Here is an 18,707-nt window from a genome sequence, read left to right as displayed (position 1 = left end):
CTCACGACCCACCGGCACTTGCTCTACCAGCACAACTAAGACTACACAAATAGACACTAAAGAGGACTTTAGACCACCCATAGCAGCACTGCTAACAGAGCAAATTGGGGATGGGGTGGGGGTTGGGGGGCTATTGGAGAGAATCGATAGGACTAGCATGGTTCATTGAGTCTGAATGGACTGCGCAAGGGATAATCAACCTTAAAGTTAAGAGGCCATGGCTGTTTCGTCAAGGCCATTTTAATTGCAAGTGCTTGTGAGGACGCTTGAATATTGGGGATTAATTAAAAGGAGCGAGTGCAGAACGAAGTCCAGGGTCTTGTTTCTCTCGTCTCAGCACAGATAAGTCTGCTGGGACTGCTGGCGGAAAATGAAAGGGAGGGGTAATGGGGGTTGGGGGGTGATCAGCCAATCACAAATCAAACGGACCAGTGGCACATGAGAGAGAAACACAGAGAGAGAGAGAGAGAGAGAGAGAGACAGAGAGGAAGAGAGAGAGAACAGAATTGATAAGCACCTGGACCTGGATAGGATGCTTTACAAAACACACACACACACAATGTCCGGGGAGAGAATGCGACTTGGGTACTGATTGAGAGACAGGTGTCGATGAAAGCGAGCGACACAGAGGCAGAGTGAATGTGACAGAGAGCGCAGACTATCTCATAAACATTCCATTAGCCCGCGCGTCCTCTTGCTCTCAAATCCGCCCCTTTCACACTTAATTTGGTGGAACTCGGAGGCACTCAGCCCTGTGAGAGCCGTGAGTCACCTGCTACTAATACAAGCGTGTCTGGAAGCGCTAATACAATTGTATCAGGAAACACAGACCACGCTGCACAAAGGGGGAGCGCGCGTGGCTCCGGAGTCGGCGCCCGAACAAAAGCCGCGGACGGGGGACTCAGAGCCGTGTAACACCCGCTCTCAGGTGTGCTGTAAGCCCCATCCTTAATGAGAGTGGATGATGGAGGGAAAGGGAAGGAGGGGGAAGGGTGAGTTGCATCATGCCTGCTGCAGGCCTCAGGTGCACCTCAATTAATTCTAGAAGCTACCCAAAGCGCTGGAGGATGGACAGGATCATGGGACTGTAGGCTATATGATACTCCCGCACAGTCTCATGCAGTGTGTGTGTGTGTGTAAGAATGTGTATAGTTGTGTCATGGCTGTCTATGTGGTTGTGTGTTTTGCATTGAGACATGCATGATTAAGACATGTGTATGGTTGCACACTGTCTGTGTGAGTGTGCATGTGTGAGAGAGATAGAATAAGAGCGATAGGTACAGAAGAGACAGAAGGACTGTGTCTCCCCTCCAAGCAGGACATAATTTACATTATTCATCCCCCTTCCAAAGCCCCAGGCGCACACTCGTCTATATTTCAAGTGTACACACTTGTAAACTGATTAGCAAAATGCTAAACGCTAATAACAACCAAGCAACACTTATACACTTGCCTAGCATCAACTTCCCATCACATCAGAACAGATCACATTTCCGCAACACCATCTGCCATCTACCTGCAGACTAATGAACATATTTCTGCACGCTCATGCTTTGCATTCACATCACTTTATGCAGTACTACAGGGATGTATGCCTATGCACCATTTATGAAGATATAGTTACGTTATATATTATTACATTAGTTGCTTTGGATATCATTCCATGAGCTCATTTACAGAACTATGGAGACTAGCTTACAGTGTTTGTACTGTGGTGAACTATGCATTATTAATTAATGACAATTAATGGTAATAATATGACTGCTCAAATGATGATGAAAGACAGCCTGTCTGTGCAATTATAACAATTTCTCCACTCTAACTCAGTAAGGTCAATGAGGAGCTAGGAGATTGTGTTAAAATATTCCACTGAAGTGGAGCATAGGAGGAGAAGGCTTCACATAAGGATGTTCTCTACTGATCACATACATCTAGACACATGGAAAAAGCACAGGCATACCTTTAGCAGCAACACACACACACACACACACACACACACACACACACACACACAAACAGACACACATGCACAGACACACATGCACGCACACACACACACACACAGACACACATGCATGCACGCACACACACACACACACACACACACACACACACACACACAGACACAGACACGCATGCACGCACACACACACACACACCCTCAAATATATCTCTGCTTCTGTCCGTATAACTGTGTGTTGTTGCCCTACAGTAGTCCATTGATCAGATGAGAAATGTGACCCACAGATAAGGGTTTCATATTGATCTAAGCTTTAAAACGGTTGCTGCTGATGCGGTTAACAAAAGGGATGCTCTTCACAACAAACATCAAACTCTTTCCACGTCTGAGCCTGGGAGGGTTTCAACAGAGGAGGATGAACAGGCTAACCACACATGTTTGTTCAGAGTACCCAAGACAGGGGGCTCCACTGACTAGCATGGTTACATGTAACTAGTTAGATTAGCGAATGAGTGTTGGTGTTTTGGGGAAGAAACTGCATAGTGGAACTGGATAATTGTGAAGTATCTGTGCTAAACAAAGGGGGGGGGGGGGGGGATCAGATTAACTTGTGAATCCTGCTTCAAGGACTAAATCCTTGCTCCATTATTTAAGAAGCAATGTTTGTGAGAACTCTCATTGCCTAACTTGCATCTCATTTTTAAGCCCTGTTCAGCTGCAGCATTTTAAAAACTTCTTTCTCTACCCTCCCACCTACTCTCTCTCTCTCTCCACTTTTGTCTGAATACTCTCTTTCTTTCCTCTGTACCTCTGCCACGCTCTCCACTCTTCCTTTCCCTTGCTCCCGCTGCTGTAAATCTGTTTGGCAGTCGCTTTAGTAAACTCCATGGCAACTTAAATCCCCAGGCGGCTGCCAATCATCTTTAGCGCTGACAGCGTTCGTGACATCACCGCCGGAGCACAAAGTGTACGTCTCCGTGACAGCAAGCAGAGGATATGTCACCCTCTGACACCTGATGCGACGGGAGGTGACATGGCCACAGCGGAGAGCTGGCAGTCTACAGATCCGAGGCTTGTTCACTGTATCTCTGCTGCATAGAGGACACAGTCACAGCGGCGGCATTAACTGCTCTTGTGATTGAGTGGACAAGCAGACCTGATTGTGCAGACAATTGAAATTAATCATGCAAGCATAGGATGCACATGCACAAACTCCACACGCGTATACTATCACGCACATGTGTGTGCACACGCGTGCACACACACACACACACACACACACACAACTTGTTTTTGACACAATCAATTCAAAAAATCAAAAAATCAATTCAAGCAGCAGCAGCAGCCTCCTGCAGAGGACAGCATGTGTTTTCCACAAGGACATCTGCAGATTGCATACATGTGTGTATGTGTGTGTATGCACATGAGATATTTCAGGGGCTGGAGGATGTGTGTGTGTGTGTGATATAGTATGATATATGGTAAAAGCTCCATATGTGTACTACACAGTATGGAGGCTATAGTAGCATCTACTCTCTGTAATCTACTCCACCTCCAGGGGGCCACACTCCCAGAGTGTCAAACATAACAGGAACTCACACACACTATTATTAAACAAACAATACCCTCTCTCTCCCACACACACACTCCCTCTCGCTTAGTATCTCAGTAATCTTAGTAATGAACATAGTAATAGACAAAATGTACTTTGTGTGAGGAGCTCTGAATGACTCATCATCAAATTGTTACACACCAAGTGGAACAATCAGCAAAATTGGTTGCTATTTAGTAGTATTATTACACCCAGTTCAAATGTTGTGATATTGTGGTGAGTCTAGCTGATAAGAACTGGCTACTGCAGATACTACTGACTAAATGTTTGCATTAACCAAACAAGTCACAGCCACACTGTCAATGTGTTGCCTGATGGACACACAAATACATATAGCTTTTTCTTGTCACACACAAACGTTGTGTCATATCAAAAAAGACATGCTGAGTAGTCATGTGGTAAGTAATCTTTTGACTTTACTTTCCTTGTGCATATGCTATAGTCATCTTCACATTTCACATTAGTCTTTCATTGTTATTTAGCTGTCCCATTTTATAACACACTCAGAATGTCTGAGATGTCACGAGTAACAAACCTGTAAAACGAAATGAACTGAACCTGTAAAGTTTTATGCATGTTTTTAAAAAAATAAATAAATAAACAAAACCAACTCTCTGTTAGCTCACAGCCGGTTGCCCATTCCCTCTTTTAGAAGCGGACACAGGACCCGTGGGACAATGCTCTGGTGTGAGATAAAGGGAAGGCGTTGTGCAACTTCATTGGATGTGTATCGACAGCCATTCTGAGGATAGTCCGGGGGTGTATGTGTGGTCTCGGAGTATTTGAATTTCTGAGGAGAGATGGTGTTCAGCGCAGATACGTTTCATATGTGATTTATGTGCAAATCCCTTCCCCTCTCTCCCTCTCTCTCTCTCTCTCTCTCTCTGTGTGTTCATATAAGGAAGCATGTTCTCTTGTTTTATATTGCACAGAGCTGATGCTGTTCAGTAGCACCAACACGTCAAGGTATCAGCTCGATACTGCCCTCAGGGCTTCACACACGCACGCAAACACACACACACATACAGAGAGAGAGAGAGAGAGAGAGAAGGAGAGAGAGAGAAATACATGTAAACAGAAATGCACATGATACCGACTGAGAAAATAAGCCATTTGAAGAGGGAGTCTGTTTGTATGTGTGAGATCAGGGTGGGGGATTGATTTGCTTGTCAGCTAGGGCAAAATGAAGGTCTTAAGGTATTTCATTGTTGAATACTGTCTTTGTATGTGGGTAGGTGTGTGTGTGTGTGTGTGTGTGTGTGTGTGTGTGTGTGCGTGCGTGTGTGCATGAGTAAGTATGTGAGTGTGTGTGTGAGTGTACTGGGTGTTGCTCTTGATAGCAGGCAGGATAGATTGTGTGTGGGCTGAGGATGTCTGAGATTTCACTGCAGTGAATAAAAAAAAAAAATAAACAAACATTTCAAGGTACCTGTAGTGACTGTGTAAGTATGTGGGAGGCTGTATGAGTGCCCCTGAGTATGAATATGGGTGTGAGTGTTTGTCTGTGAGAGAGAAAGACAAAAAGAGAGGAAGTGTGTGTTAGCTTAAGTCTGCATGTAAGCTAAGCTTAGTAATGCATTTGCATGTATGCATGCATTGCTATATGTAGTGTATATGAGCATGTTTTTCATCTACTGATGGAATGACTCCCATTCTCCATTGGATCACTTCAAATATTGGCACCATGTGTTGGACTGATTACCATAGCAACTGCATGTTGGCATTCTCTCTCTCTTTCTCTCTCAATCTTTGCTTGTGTGTGTGTGTGTGTGTGTGTGTGTGAGTGTGTGTGTGTGTGATGGGTTAAAGATTTGACAAAGGGCTATGTAAACAATTGCCTCTGTGCTGCATCAGAGCCTAACCTGCATTTTCAAAAGACTGAAATGTTCACAGAGCACACTGTCTAAAAATAATATCATATATCTTCATAATCTCCTTGGATTACAGCAGCTTTGTGTGAGGATATCTCTGGATTGGCACAAATCAGTTTTCTCCGCACAAATTCCTCTTTTTGGTAGAGATGAATACATAAATGAACAGACTGACGACTGCCTAGTCCTAATTATACATTTTACTGCATATAGTATTTTTATGAGAGAATTAAACATAAATCCATAAACCCCACAGTCTTCATCACAATGCATCACCAAAATGACATTCTCATCTTCAGTCGGCAGCCTACATAACCTCTCTTTTGTTGGCATCATGATCCTTTTCATTATCATAATTGTTATCACTGTCAATCATCAAACATAATCACTCAGTAGTGTAATAGTCAATTCCATCACAGTGAAAACCGCCTTATCGTGATAGTTACTCACAGCCCTTCAGAATCAACCATCATTACCACTATTAGAGCCTTTGATAGACGCCATCACTCTTATCTGCCTTGTCACCGCCGCAGTCAATGATGTTGCCCTCAGCCTGGGCTTTGATCGAGCCGTCACTATCACCACAACGATCATCATCATCCTCCTCATCTTCATCTCCTCCCCAACCCACCTCCCCTCCCCTTCTCCCTCTCTTCCTCCTCCTCCTCCTCCTGTTCCTCCTGCATCCTCCTGTTGATATGTGCAACATGCGGGAGCAGAAGCTGTGAGTGGGACTGACGGCATGTGTGTCTTCTGCTTGCAGCACAGATGGGCGCTAATCTGAGCAAAGACAGAGGTCTGTATGGAGAGAGGACTGCACTGAGACAGAGAGCCAGCGAGAAAGCTGGGGGGGGGGGGAGAAGGAGGAGGGGGAGAGAGTGAAAAAAGCCATCGCACAGATCTGTAGTTCTCGCTCCCCTCCTACTGGCAGTTCTGTTCTCTCTTGCTCCCTTCTTTCTCCCCCCCTCTCTCTCTCAGCTTCCTTCTCTCCCTCTCCCCCCCCTCTCGGCTTTCTTTCTGTCCATCTCTCTCGCGCAGTCTTGGTCTTTCTTCATTTTCTGGCTCTTCATCTGTTTCTCTGTCCTTTAGTCTGTTCCATACTTTCATTGTTGTTGTCCAATGTCCATCTTGTATAAATATGATCTAATCTTTTTCCTGAGGTTCCTCTTCTTCTCTTGCTCACTCGCTTTATCACCCACACACACACACACACACACACACACTCTCTTGCCCCAGACAGTAAACCCCAACACATCTTTGATTCTCCGCTTGAAATATGAAGATGGTGAATTTCAAAGAGAATCATCTTCTGCTGACGCATAGCATCCCACTCCAAGGCTCTTGTCGTTTTATCTTTCCCTATCTCCCCTACTCCCGCTCTCCTGCAGGCAAGCTCACACACACACACACACACACACACACACACACACACACACACACACACACACAGAGGAACATACCCACACACCTCAGTCTTCTTTCCCACTCCCCTTTGCTCTGACTGTATTGCTGATTTTTGTCTCTGAGTACTCTGTACACTCCCCTTGTGGCAGACACTGTGACATTCTTTATCTTTAACCACCTTTCAACTTCATCTTTTCCATTTTCTTCATCTTTCTATTGTGTCTTTCTCCCTCCCTCTCTCTCTTTCACTCTGCCATCACCTCTCTGTCAGTCAGGTAATGTACCCCCCCCCATCTTGTTCCCTCTAGCCACACTCGTCCTCTGGGGTGGATGTTGGGGGAGGCGGGGGGGGGGTGTTCTTAGTTATTTCAAAATGACTTTGTTTGCTGTCATGGTTGAAGCGTGGAAATAAGCACATCTTTAGCCTAACACCCACACCTCCCCAGGGCTCAGAGACATCGGTTTATTTATACCTGAGCACCTTTATGCCAGCTTCTCTCTCTCTCTCTCTCTCTCTCTCTCTCTCTCTTCCTTCACTCTCTTCTCTTTTCTCTCTCTCTGTTTCTCTCTCTCTTCTGTGCAATCCTCTTTCGGCACGCCTGGGAGAGAAACCTGCCAGGTCTCCTCATCACACCGGTAAGTCACCGTGCTCGCGTAATTAAGATAAACAGGCCCATAATTATAGAGCAGCAATTGGCTTGATTACTGCAGGACCTCCTCACGCTCGCTGGAATGACACTCCGTCGTGCCATGGATACGAGCCCGAGCGCCAACAGAACATCGACACACTCGAGTCTGATGATTACGAAGCCAAATGGCGTGCTGTCATAATGTCTTCACTAAGTCATGTAAAGTTATGCTAGTCACTGCTGTGCATTGTCTGTAGAGCAATGTAGGGTGTCAGTTTGTACTGTTTCACATACTGTGAAACAATTAATACTGTGCCTATTGACCAGCTGGTCAGTCAAGGTGAAAAATTGGTGACCAGTGAGCTCAGCTTCCATTGACAAAAAAAAATAATCTGTATCTGTATGTGAGAAATAAACACTAACAACTTGACATAAAAACATACGTACACTAACATTCCCACAGCCCCATGGCCATGCCTGTCAACACAACATGACAAACCACCGCCTGTTGTTTTTCCTGACAAAAGCAAAGGGACTCCGCACAAGCCCGGATGACAAGTTATCAGAGCGAGGTAGCAGTGAAGTAGCTGAAGCGCTGAGTGGGCCCTGCTGGAACACGTACCTCGGAAGCTGACGTTAAGCAAGAAGTCCCTGTAGAGCTTCCTGCCATCCAGGCTGCGCATGGCGTCGCACAGGAGTGTGGTGTTGGAGCAGAGCGCCCTCTGCATGCGGTGGAGCGCATGCGCCATGGCGTACACCGCGTTCACCACGAACATTATCTTGGACTCCGGCTCGAAGTTGGACTCGTCCACGGCCAGGCCGTGATCGCACGGCTTCAGAGACGCGCCGAGAGTGATGCTGCCGCCACCACCATTGCTTCCGCCGCTGTTACTGCCCCCAAGTGAGCACTGGAACTTCTGCTCCCAGAAGTCCCGGTACCAGGGGTTCCGCACGTTGTTCTCGGGCTGCAGCCGCATGAAGTGCCGGTTGAACTCGGGGACGGCATGCGCGGCCAGCTCCAGCGTGATGGCGCCGTCGGCCGTGGCCTCGTTGCCCTTGACGATGCTCTCCTGGGCGCCCCAACCGTCGCTGGCCACCCACAGGAAGGAGGCGTTGAGGCGGGCAGCGGCGGCCAGCAGCTCGCGGGCGTCATCGCTGCGCAGGAAGAGGACGGCCACGCGCGCGTTGGGCTTCTGCTGCAGCTGCCGCACCACCGCCTCGTAGGACGAGCGCTTGGAGCTGGAGCGGCCCACTTTCTCGGACGTGGCGATGCAGATGTTGCGCAGGCGCGCCTCCTGCTCGAAGGCCTCGATGCCTGTCTCACCGTAGTCGCCCTCCGACGCCACCGTGGACACGTAGGTCCAGTTGAAGACGCGCAGGATCTCGGCCATGGCTTTGGCCTGGTAGAAGTCGGGCGGGACCGTGCGGGCAAAGTAGTCATAGCGGCTCTTGTCGCTCAACTTAGCGCTGGTGGACGCATAGCTGATCTGGGGTATCTGGAAGAGACGCAGCAAGTTGGCAACCTGCAGGGGAAAAAGAGAGAAAAAACAACAGGAAAAAAGCAACAAAAAAAAAATGAGATTGAGTGTCGAGAGAGAAAAGAGAGGAGAGAGAGGAGAGAGGAGATAGAGAGAGAGAGAAAGAGGATCACAGATGTAAACACTGTTTTCGATCAGTGAGTCAGTGCTGCCTGAATTATTTAGCCACAGTCTCTAAAAAACACAGCACTCCTTTACCAGCTTCTCTTCGCCTGCTCCCTACATCAAGTCACATTAGCCCAATTAACATTTAACACATGCTCCCGACGGTGCCCGCGCAGAAGACATGCTTTGCTCTCTGGTCAGACGCAGTGTGTTTCTGGCACATCAAAGGGCACTGCAGACCGTTTGGATGCTCCTCCATAAGTCTGATAAAGCTGTGCACTCGGGGAGCGGTGATATTTTATTAAGCGATAGCTGTGCTCAGACAAGATGCGTTGACACAATACAGTTGCGTAGATAATCCAGGCTTTGGGTGGAAGTGACAGATCTTGACATGTTTTTGGTATGATATTGTATCAAAGAGCTGCGCTATCATGTTAAGCCAGGACAGTTTCTTGACAGTGAGGCATTGCTATGTGTGTGTGTGTGTGTGTGTGTGTTTGTGTGTGTGTGTGTTTGTGGGTGTGTGTATCACACATGGACATGAGTATTAGGGTGGTCCTTATATGGAGTAAAAAGACATTTTTGGAAATGTTTAACTCTCACCCCCTAAATGTGTTAGAATATCAATTAAAAACACACTGTGCAAATTTTTGAATTGTTCCTACAATATCTAGAGGTTGCTCAAGGCCTTTGAATATTTCCGGAATCGCAAATTTTTGCAGAAATTGTGCCATTTAAGAACACACAAAAAATAAAATGCAATATTATGTTTAATAACACAGGCACTGTGGTAGTGTGGTAAACAACATACAACATCAAAATCATAGAAAGAAACAAACAAACAAACAAACAAAAATCACGCTTGTATGATGTAATGACAGAATGTTGAACTCAGAACGATATTGTATCATCATAATGTACAGTTGTACACCTGAGATGTCCATTTTCACTCTGGGCCAGAAGAAAGTCTCTATCTTATGGATTCTTGAGATGAATGAGTGCATCCTGAAATGCAATATCAATAAGGTCTCCTAACTGGTCTATGAAGGCCTCTACATTGGACTGCTGAGTCTTGGAAGTTCTCTTGGCATTTTTCTTGGCTTCTGCCATTTGTCCTGAAGTGTTTCCAGTTGTTTTATGGCATGATGTTGGGGATGAACGGGAATCCTAGCCTTGTCCTAGAATACCAAGACTTCTTTGATCACATGCTGTTGCACTTTCATGAATAGTTTTTTTTCAATGTTTTATGTGATACCCTTGGGTCTGGCCCTTGAGTCGTGGATCTGCTTGAGGTTTCTTCCTATATGTATCTCCAATTCTAGGGAGTTTTTCCTCGCCCCTGTTACTCATGGGCTCTCTTTAAATGTTTAACACTCTGTAAAGCGTCATGACACATGAGTAATGTTTTGCCACTCTATAAGTTAAATTGAATTGAATAAGTTAAATTGATTCAATTAAATTGAAATTGAAATTGATATTACAACACACATGAAACCTGCTTTTTGGAGGGTAACTTCCAGTTATTTCAGTCTCTTCTGATCCGAGTAACCATATAGTGGATTTGCTTCGTGTTGCTTCAGCCATTGTCTCAGTGTATATTGTCTACTGTGCTTCATTCACATTGAAGTGTTCTTGCTTTGAAAGACATATCACAACTAAAACAGGAGTTGCTAAGAAAATTGCTCACAACAGCATATTATTGGGAAATACCGGAATCAGCAGATGAGATCAGCAAATCATCATTGTAAATTTGCATGGACAATATGGAATTCCCATTTTAAGATTCATTAGGTTAAACCACCACATGTGATCACCAATAATCAATACACATTGTCATTGACTGCATGGTCAAATAAGTCCATTGCTGTCATAAGCATATATTATTAAACAAATATACCATGCTAGCACAATGTATCACATAATATGCGAAAAATCCCAAATATATGCACATTGCACAGTATGTGTTAAACTTCAAAGGTCTTGAGCAACCTCTAAATATTGATTAATATTGATAACATTTTGCCCAATTGTTTTTTTTATTTATTCAAACATATTTGTGGGGTGAGAGCATGACCTTTTAAAAGTTGAAAAATAAGGACCACCCTAATGAGTATGTGTATTTTAGTAGCTGCCAGTGTTCATGTTTATATGTGCATGTGTTACCGCTTGTGTGAGTGTGCGATGTTAGTGCGGAAGAGTTTATTATGGTCATCCTGTCTTTTGACAGTTATGAATGACAATGATTAGCGCTGCAGCGCCGCGGCACCGAGTCTACAAGACAAGTCCTTGAAGGATTGTGAGCGACCAAGCGACATGTGTTTGTGCTCCAGCCCCTTGCTGCGTGTTAGCTCAGCGCGCTCACCAGATATGCTAAATGACACCCACGCCGTGAGCCCCAGCCTATCTGAGACCCACAGCACTGCACATCACCCACCCACTCCACCCGCACCCAAACCCCCACCTCCTCCACCCTGACTGGTGCACGGCGGCGGCGCTGGCATCTGCTCGCTGCTGATAACCTGCTCCTTTTCTCGCACCTTCCTCACTTCATACATCACAGGCCGTCCAGCCGCCGCTGCCCCCTGCGTCGGACCGCCGCTTGTTGTTCTGAATTCCTTTGTGGGACCCGTGGGTGGAGACAATTAAGCCTCTGCCCATTACAGTCGCTGTAGGTGACATGTAAGGGGGTTGTGCGCTCATCAGAGATAGGGAGAGAGGGAATGGGCAGTTGCAGTGGGGTGATAATAAAGTGCAGCTCTATGCTCATCTCTGGTAATGGAATGGGGTTTTGTTTCCAAAGAGAGAGAGAGAGAAAATAGATAGCACTGATCGCAAATAGCAAACATTTGCATTTAGTTCTGGATGGTTCAACACACAACCATTGAGTTACTATGCTTGAGGAATGAATGGAAGCTGGGAAGGGAAATATCCTTCGAAATAACCCCACACAGAGTAACAGATAGTGAGAGTGAGAGAGAGAGAGAGAGAGAGAAGTAAGGGAGACAGAGAGAGGGATGGTAAAAGACGACAGAAAAACACAACACTTGGAAAGAGGGGTGAGGGGTGGAGTTGGGAGCAGAGACACTATGGCCTAACCACACAATCAGTGCATGGTCAGGAAGAAACACTGACTAATTGTTAGTGATGAAAGGCCAGTGGAGAAGAGCAACAGTTAAAGACAACGAACCGCGGATGAGGTCAGACTCCCAGACCCTCTCTCTCCTGGAGAGCGAAAAAGACACGTTTGTGAGGAGAAAATAATACAATGACAGAGAGACAGGGAACAGGGAGAGCGAGTGAGCGAGAGAGAGAGAGATGAAAAGAAAAGCTGAAAGAAAGAGAGAAAAGGAAAGATTATGGATTCCAGAGCTGATAGGGAGGAGAGCAGCCTTTTGTGAAGTCACCGAGGGAGGGTGCGTGGCGGCACAGAGGATGGTGGGGCATAGAGTGGGCACGGGGTGGGTATGCTAAACTATGCAAATGTCTCTGCCTCTGTCACTGGTGCTACTCGAAAACAGAGCCACACAATGCACACAATGCCATAGCGATAGCTCTAATCTGGGCACGTATCCGGCTAGGGGGAGGGGGTGAGAGAGAGAAGATAGAGAGAGAGAGAGAGAGAGAGAGAAAAGAGGGGGATGAGAGAGATGAAGAGAGAGGAGGAGCAGGGTGGATGAAGAGACGTAAATTGCGACCCAATAGACACACCAAAAAAGGGTATTTGTGTGCAGTGTTCAGTGTGTGTGTGTGTGTGTGTGTGTGTGTGTGTGTGTGTGTGTGTGTGTGTGTTTGGGTATGGGGATGGTGGGAGGGGGGCACTGAGAGTTTTCACGAACACACTCCCTTTTAAATAATGGATCAGGTGCTCTCTTCGAGAGCGAAAGTGGTTGGTGTTTGTTGTTACGAGTCAGCGCCTGCTGCGTGCACAGGCCCGAAACAGAAACACTTTCGACAATAAATAAACAACAGCATAAACAACACAGAAAAATCGAAAAACTAATTATTCTGAGCCTGCCGCGAAAAGTCCAAAACGATCAGGCGCCTCACTGCCTGATGGCAGAAATGTCAACTCCCAAACACAAACACACACACACACACACACACACACACACACACACACACACACACACACACACACACACACACACACACACACACACACACAAACACAGAACCCAACAGCTTTCATGCTTCACCAAACAAAGATCTCATTTATTTATTTTTTTGTCTCTGCTTTCATCTACATTCAGCCGAATGCATTTCAGAGAGCTTTCTATATGATGATGATGATGATGATGTGTCTACTGTGTCTGGTGAAGTTCAGAGTACCATGCATCAAACAACCCTGTCAGCCCAGTCGCCCAAACAAAATGGTCCTGTAGATATTTATCTCAATATACCGCACTAATGAATCACAATATTTCCATAATCTCTTTGTCATGTTAGGCAAAGAGGTATCAAACTATTTCAAAGCCTGTATATCTCCCAGGCAAAATGGGTACTCGTGGTGGTGGCACCAAACAGCACTGTAACATCTACGACTCTGATAAACCTTTCTATTGAAGGTGTCTCCTACACTATGGCTGATAAGTTGAGCTCTCTGACAATGAGAAAAAAAAACATTGGCTACATTAGAGAATGCCAGATACTCTCTTCCACGCTCTCTGGCATCTATGCTTTTTTTGTCGGATCTGAGATTCTTCTGAATGCTTGCTGCACCTTCTCTGTCCTTGAGTACTGCTGTTAATTAAACGTCCATTAACCCAGCATACATTCTAGAGAGGTCCCCTCAGAAAGCTGCCTGCCAAGGTCAAAGATGGATGGCTCCAATCTCAGGAGACATATTTGTGGAGAATCAAAGCATCCACGGCCCTTTGTACTCCTCTTGGTACAGTAGGCTAAACTGGCTACAGGCCTGCCCTGCACATCTATACCTCACTCATTTCCCTGTCTTCGTCCCTGTCTTCGTCCCTGTCTTCGTCCAGATCATCTGCTCTCTGACTGTGTTGAAAACCGTGTTTAGAGCTAGTCTATAATGTACATTTTGGTGTAATAAACAGACCGTTGAAGTTGGTCATAAAGTTAAGACATGAAATTGCATTTGGAGAATTCATGGCAAATATTTTGCGATGTCCATCTAACTCATCCTATTCATGGTAAATGGAAGGTGATGGGTCAGCAAGGACACAGAGGTACTACCAAAAATTCCCTGCTGAGGGAAGAGAGCAGAACTGCCTCTGGGTGGCTGGCTGAGGCAATGATGTGTTTCACGGGTTGGAGTCAGTGGTCAGAAAAGGCTTCTAGGTGTGTCACCGCTAACTGGACTGCATTTGTGTAGCACTTTTCCACTGTGGAGGTTCAGAGCACTGCACAATGAATGGCTCCCATTCTCTCCCCATCCAGGCTCAAAGACAAGACAGCCGTGCAAGGCAGCGAGGCAGCGAGGCAGCTCATCGCTCAGGTCCAGCACAATGGGCCTCGCTCAAGGACACTTCCACAGGAAGGGTGGTGCAGCAGGATTTGAATAGGAATAGGAAACAGCTCTAACTCAACTCGCTCACAAACATATTTGCAGGCATATTTTTTGCATATTATACCCATTTTTGTTTTGTGACACAATTAATCATATTCAGAATGTCTTGCAATACAAAAGGTGACATTTATCATAATGAATGCCATGGATACTTTTTATATTATCTTTCTGTTGGAAGGGACTCTTGACAATGAATATTTTGTAAAAATGATTTTGAGAATCCCCTTTTTTGGTGGGGGGTGGAGGGTTTTTGAAAAGGAACTTAAAAAAGACATTAGATGTTGTGAAAGGCTATGATTTTTCTTTTGAAACCTAAGACGTGAAACTGATACAAGTGACATATGAAAGACTTCACTCGAAGAGCCACTTCACAATGTTGAATATTCTCACAACAGACTGATGTTGATTGACATATGGGAGTGTCAGAGCCAACTGGAAGTTTTACGTGTTCTAAATAATTATCATAATATCTGTGAGAATTATCATTACGATGCTGTTATTGTTTGAAGTATTGCTTGAAATTAATATTCTGTGTATTGTGGTATTGATGTCGTATGAGTTGTCTGTCTGGCCAATTGAGACTGGTTTGTAAATGAGATGCTTTGATACAGGTTAGGGTCATCTGTGACCAGGTAGAGTGGATGTGGCAAACAAGTTTCAACCTTGTGGAATAGACAATTGAGTAACCTTCTTACATTGTTCAATTATCTATTATATGCATGTTGCCAGGATTATCCACTCTGTGAAGTGGTTCCTGCAAAGCTGCAAACACATCAAAACCTCACAAAATAGCACATACAATTTCTAACAGGCTGCAGATCTATGACAGAACCCCTGCAATTCCTGGAAACTTAATAACTGACAAAACATTTTCAGGCAAGTAAAAATGGCTAACTTGTCATAGCGTCTGGTGACTGAAAACAGGCCTATCTGGTAGCTTCTTCTACATGGGAAACAAACTCCAGAAACTGGGAGCTGAGCACAAACTTAGCAGAAGGAGCACCAGTCACACCCGCTGTCTTTATTCTGTATCTGCCAAAAGCACAGTGTGCTCTTGCTCACCCTAGTAAGGATGCTGACAGCCTATTATCTCCGTGACCATTTTCTTGAAACCTGCAGCTTTGTTTAGAATGTATTCCATTACTCCTAAACCACACCACCCTGGCAAACCTGTCTCCAGTAGGAGATGGCCTTCAACCAGTGTTTCTACAGTAGGCTTATTTATAGTCTAAAGAGTAAAAAGGATCGTCATAGCAATCTACCAATAGTTCAGAGACAAAGTGAACACTTTAAGACACTTTTATTTAAGACCACATCTTCAATCAAAGGTAACTAATAAGACTTAAGACTAATAAAACTTATAAGCATCAGGTTTAGATTAAATGCAAAACAGTATGAAATTAAAACAAAGATATGAACAGAAAATGTAAATTGCTATTCCACAGAACCAACTGTGACTTTGCTCAGAATTGCTCCAATTCCTCATGTCCACAGATAAACTAATGTTTAAATATCTTCATCTAAATTCAGATGTGTGGTGGTGACGTAGCTGTCTGACCTGTATGGACACGCTGCTGTAGGATCCGCCGATGACTCCGGCGATGGCGAGCGGGCTGTCCTCCTGCAGCGCGTACGAGCCGTCGGGGCAGATGAACTCCGTGTCGTCCACCTTGGTGAGCGAGGCGCGCACAAACTCCAGGGCCTGCTCCAGGGCGTAGGTGTCGCGCGAACACGTGTCCAGGATGTGCACGCCCAGCTGGACGCCGGGCAGCAGCGACATGTCCTCGTTGATGCGGTCGATGGCGAACAGCATGGCCTCCAGACGCTGGATGCCGCGGTCCTCGTTGATGCGGCCGCACTCGTCCATGCCCTGGCCCTTCTCGTGGATGGGGAAGAGGCCGCCGAGCACCAGGTCGCCGTCGATCTTGATCTCACGCCGCGGGGAGTCGCTGCCGGACGGCAGCAGCAGCCTGGCCCCCATCAGGGCCAGCAGGAGAGGCCGAACCCCCACTGGCATGGCGCGGTCACGGGGGGAGGTATGCGGTGGAGTAGAGGCGTGTGGAGATGGTAGTGGTGGTGGTGGCGGTGGCAGGGCAGGGGAGAGGAGGGGAGGGGGGTGGGGTGTCTGTCTTACCGGGGAACTAAGAGGAGAGGAACGTCAGGGGAGCACGCGGCGGTCCCGTGTGTGGGCCATGTATCAGTTGGGGAGCACTCAGCGGGATCACACATCGAGGGGAGCACTGAGGGAGGGAGGGAGAGAGAGAGAGAGAGAGAGAGAGAGAGTAAAATGAAGAAAAGATAGACATAAAGAGATAATTCCAAAAGTTAATTGAATTTAATTTGGTAAAACAGGTGGATAATGACATATGCATTGTTGAGCATAATTGAAGCACATTCCCTTTAAAAATACCATTGCCCTATCCCTTTGTATGCCACTGCTCGACTCTAGCCTTGTCCTGAGTGAACCTCCCTCTCCAGTCTGACGTAATGAACTCTCCGCACAGAGACCCACAGAAAGCATGCAGCTTTGACCGCTGCAGTCACCACTGTTGCCGAGGGCCCTGGTGCCTGCAGAGCTGCTTGTGTCTCCGACGGACAGAACAAACGCTCAAAGTTTTCTTGCTCTGCACTTCCAATGGCTTAATTAAATATGGGCCTGGGCCCCCATTGGCTGCGAGGTGCTAATGCCACTCAGATGAGGGAGCTGATATCTAAGCTCATGTTTTGATCTCGGGGCTTGGAAAAGCTTCCTTAATCTGATTTCCCCTTTTGCAGATTCCCCAGCCGCCTGTGCATTTATGCGGCATGCCAAAAGCCTGCCTAGTTTCCCCCCCCAACTCCCTCTCTCTCTCTCTCTCTAGTTCTCTGTCTTTCTTGTTTCCCCTCTCTTTTCTCCCCCCCCTTTCCCTCCGATGTCCTGGCATCTGCACAAAGTTGAGCTGTCTGTCCAAGGGATTCGTCCAAACCTTGGATAATACTCAACCCTGCGCGATGCTATCTCATCCAAGCGAGGCCGGCACACAAAACAGCCGACACGCAAGTTCCTGGCCTGCGCCGCTGAGCTGCGCTGAGCTGAGCTGGAGCAGAAGCGACAGCGGAGAGAGGGAGAGATTGAGAGAGAGAGAGAGAAAGACAGTGAGAGAGAAATGGAGAGAGAGAGAGAGAGAAAGAGAAAGTGTGTGAGAGAGAAAGAGCTCTGCTGTAATCTGGCCCTGCTTCCTCCTCGGCACTCAGGGACAGTAGGCGCTAACGAGCCAGGAGGACAATGTGTTTGTTTATGTGTGTGATGGACTATGTGTGTGTGTGTGTGTGTGTGTGTATGATCACATTTGCATGTGTTTGTCTGATGAGTATGTAGGAAAATGTTTGTATGCATAATGTTTCTGATGGATAATGTTTGAGTGTATGTGTGTCTATATTTCTGTGAGCATATATGTGTTATATATTTCTGTGAGTTATATGGACCACTATATAGAAATGTTAGTGTTTATGCACTATACTTGTACTTGAATTTATGTAATTTACTGGGTAGTGTGTGTGTGTGTGTGTGTGTGTGTGTGTGTGTGTCCATTTCTTTTTTACTCCCCTTGTATTATTTTTCTCTCTCTTGACTCCTTCTCTCTCTCTCTCTCTCTCTCTCTCTCTCTCTCTCTCTCTCTCTCTCTCTTTTCCTCCCTCTCTTGGGAGATGGACAGCATGGTATCAGGGTTAGTTTTTGAGAATGTCACCCACAGCTGGCAGAAGTTCAGACTCTCCTGGGAGATGATGCTGTTTTAACCTGCACCCTCAAAGGGTCAGGACAGCAAGGGAGTGGGAGTGGGTTCGAGTTTGACCAGGAACCTGATCCCAGCACAGGTCCACTACTAACTCAAAGGCGCCAACATAGCTAAAATATAAAATGTGTGTGTGTGTGTGTCTGAGAGAGAGAGAGAGAGAGAGAGATTGTTTGTTTGCATATAAAGTATAGGGACGGAGTGAGTGCATAAAGAAGAGATGGAGTGAGTGCATAGTGGATTTATTCCTGTTGTCTGTGACAACTGTGGCACATCAATCCG

General features: G+C 46.1%; 1 protein-coding gene across 2 annotated transcripts in view; it reads right to left on the bottom strand.

The window, feature by feature from the left end:
• grm3 (glutamate receptor, metabotropic 3) overlaps positions 1–16,639 on the bottom strand; it is a 33,082-nt gene extending 16,443 nt beyond the window's left edge. For both annotated transcript variants that reach the window (XM_076300150.1, XM_076300158.1), the window contains exons 1-2: positions 16,211–16,639; positions 8,099–8,999 (exon numbers count right to left, since the gene is read on the bottom strand). In XM_076300150.1, coding sequence (XP_076156265.1) covers positions 8,099–8,999; positions 16,211–16,633 — 1,324 coding nt within the window. In that variant the 5' untranslated portion in view covers positions 16,634–16,639. The remainder of the gene's footprint in view (positions 1–8,098; positions 9,000–16,210) is intronic.
• Positions 16,640–18,707: the final 2,068 nt, after the last annotated feature.

Source organism: Alosa pseudoharengus, unplaced genomic scaffold (assembly GCF_046254945.1).
Source record: "Alosa pseudoharengus isolate Yale_2024_CS ecotype anadromous, Long Island Sound unplaced genomic scaffold, YU_APseudo_1.1 YU_APseudo_1.1_scf_10, whole genome shotgun sequence".
In the NCBI taxonomy this organism is placed as follows: domain Eukaryota; kingdom Metazoa; phylum Chordata; class Actinopteri; order Clupeiformes; family Clupeidae; genus Alosa; species Alosa pseudoharengus.
The sequence above is the reverse complement of the archived record's forward strand: the minus strand, read 5'-3'. Positions and strand labels throughout refer to the sequence as shown.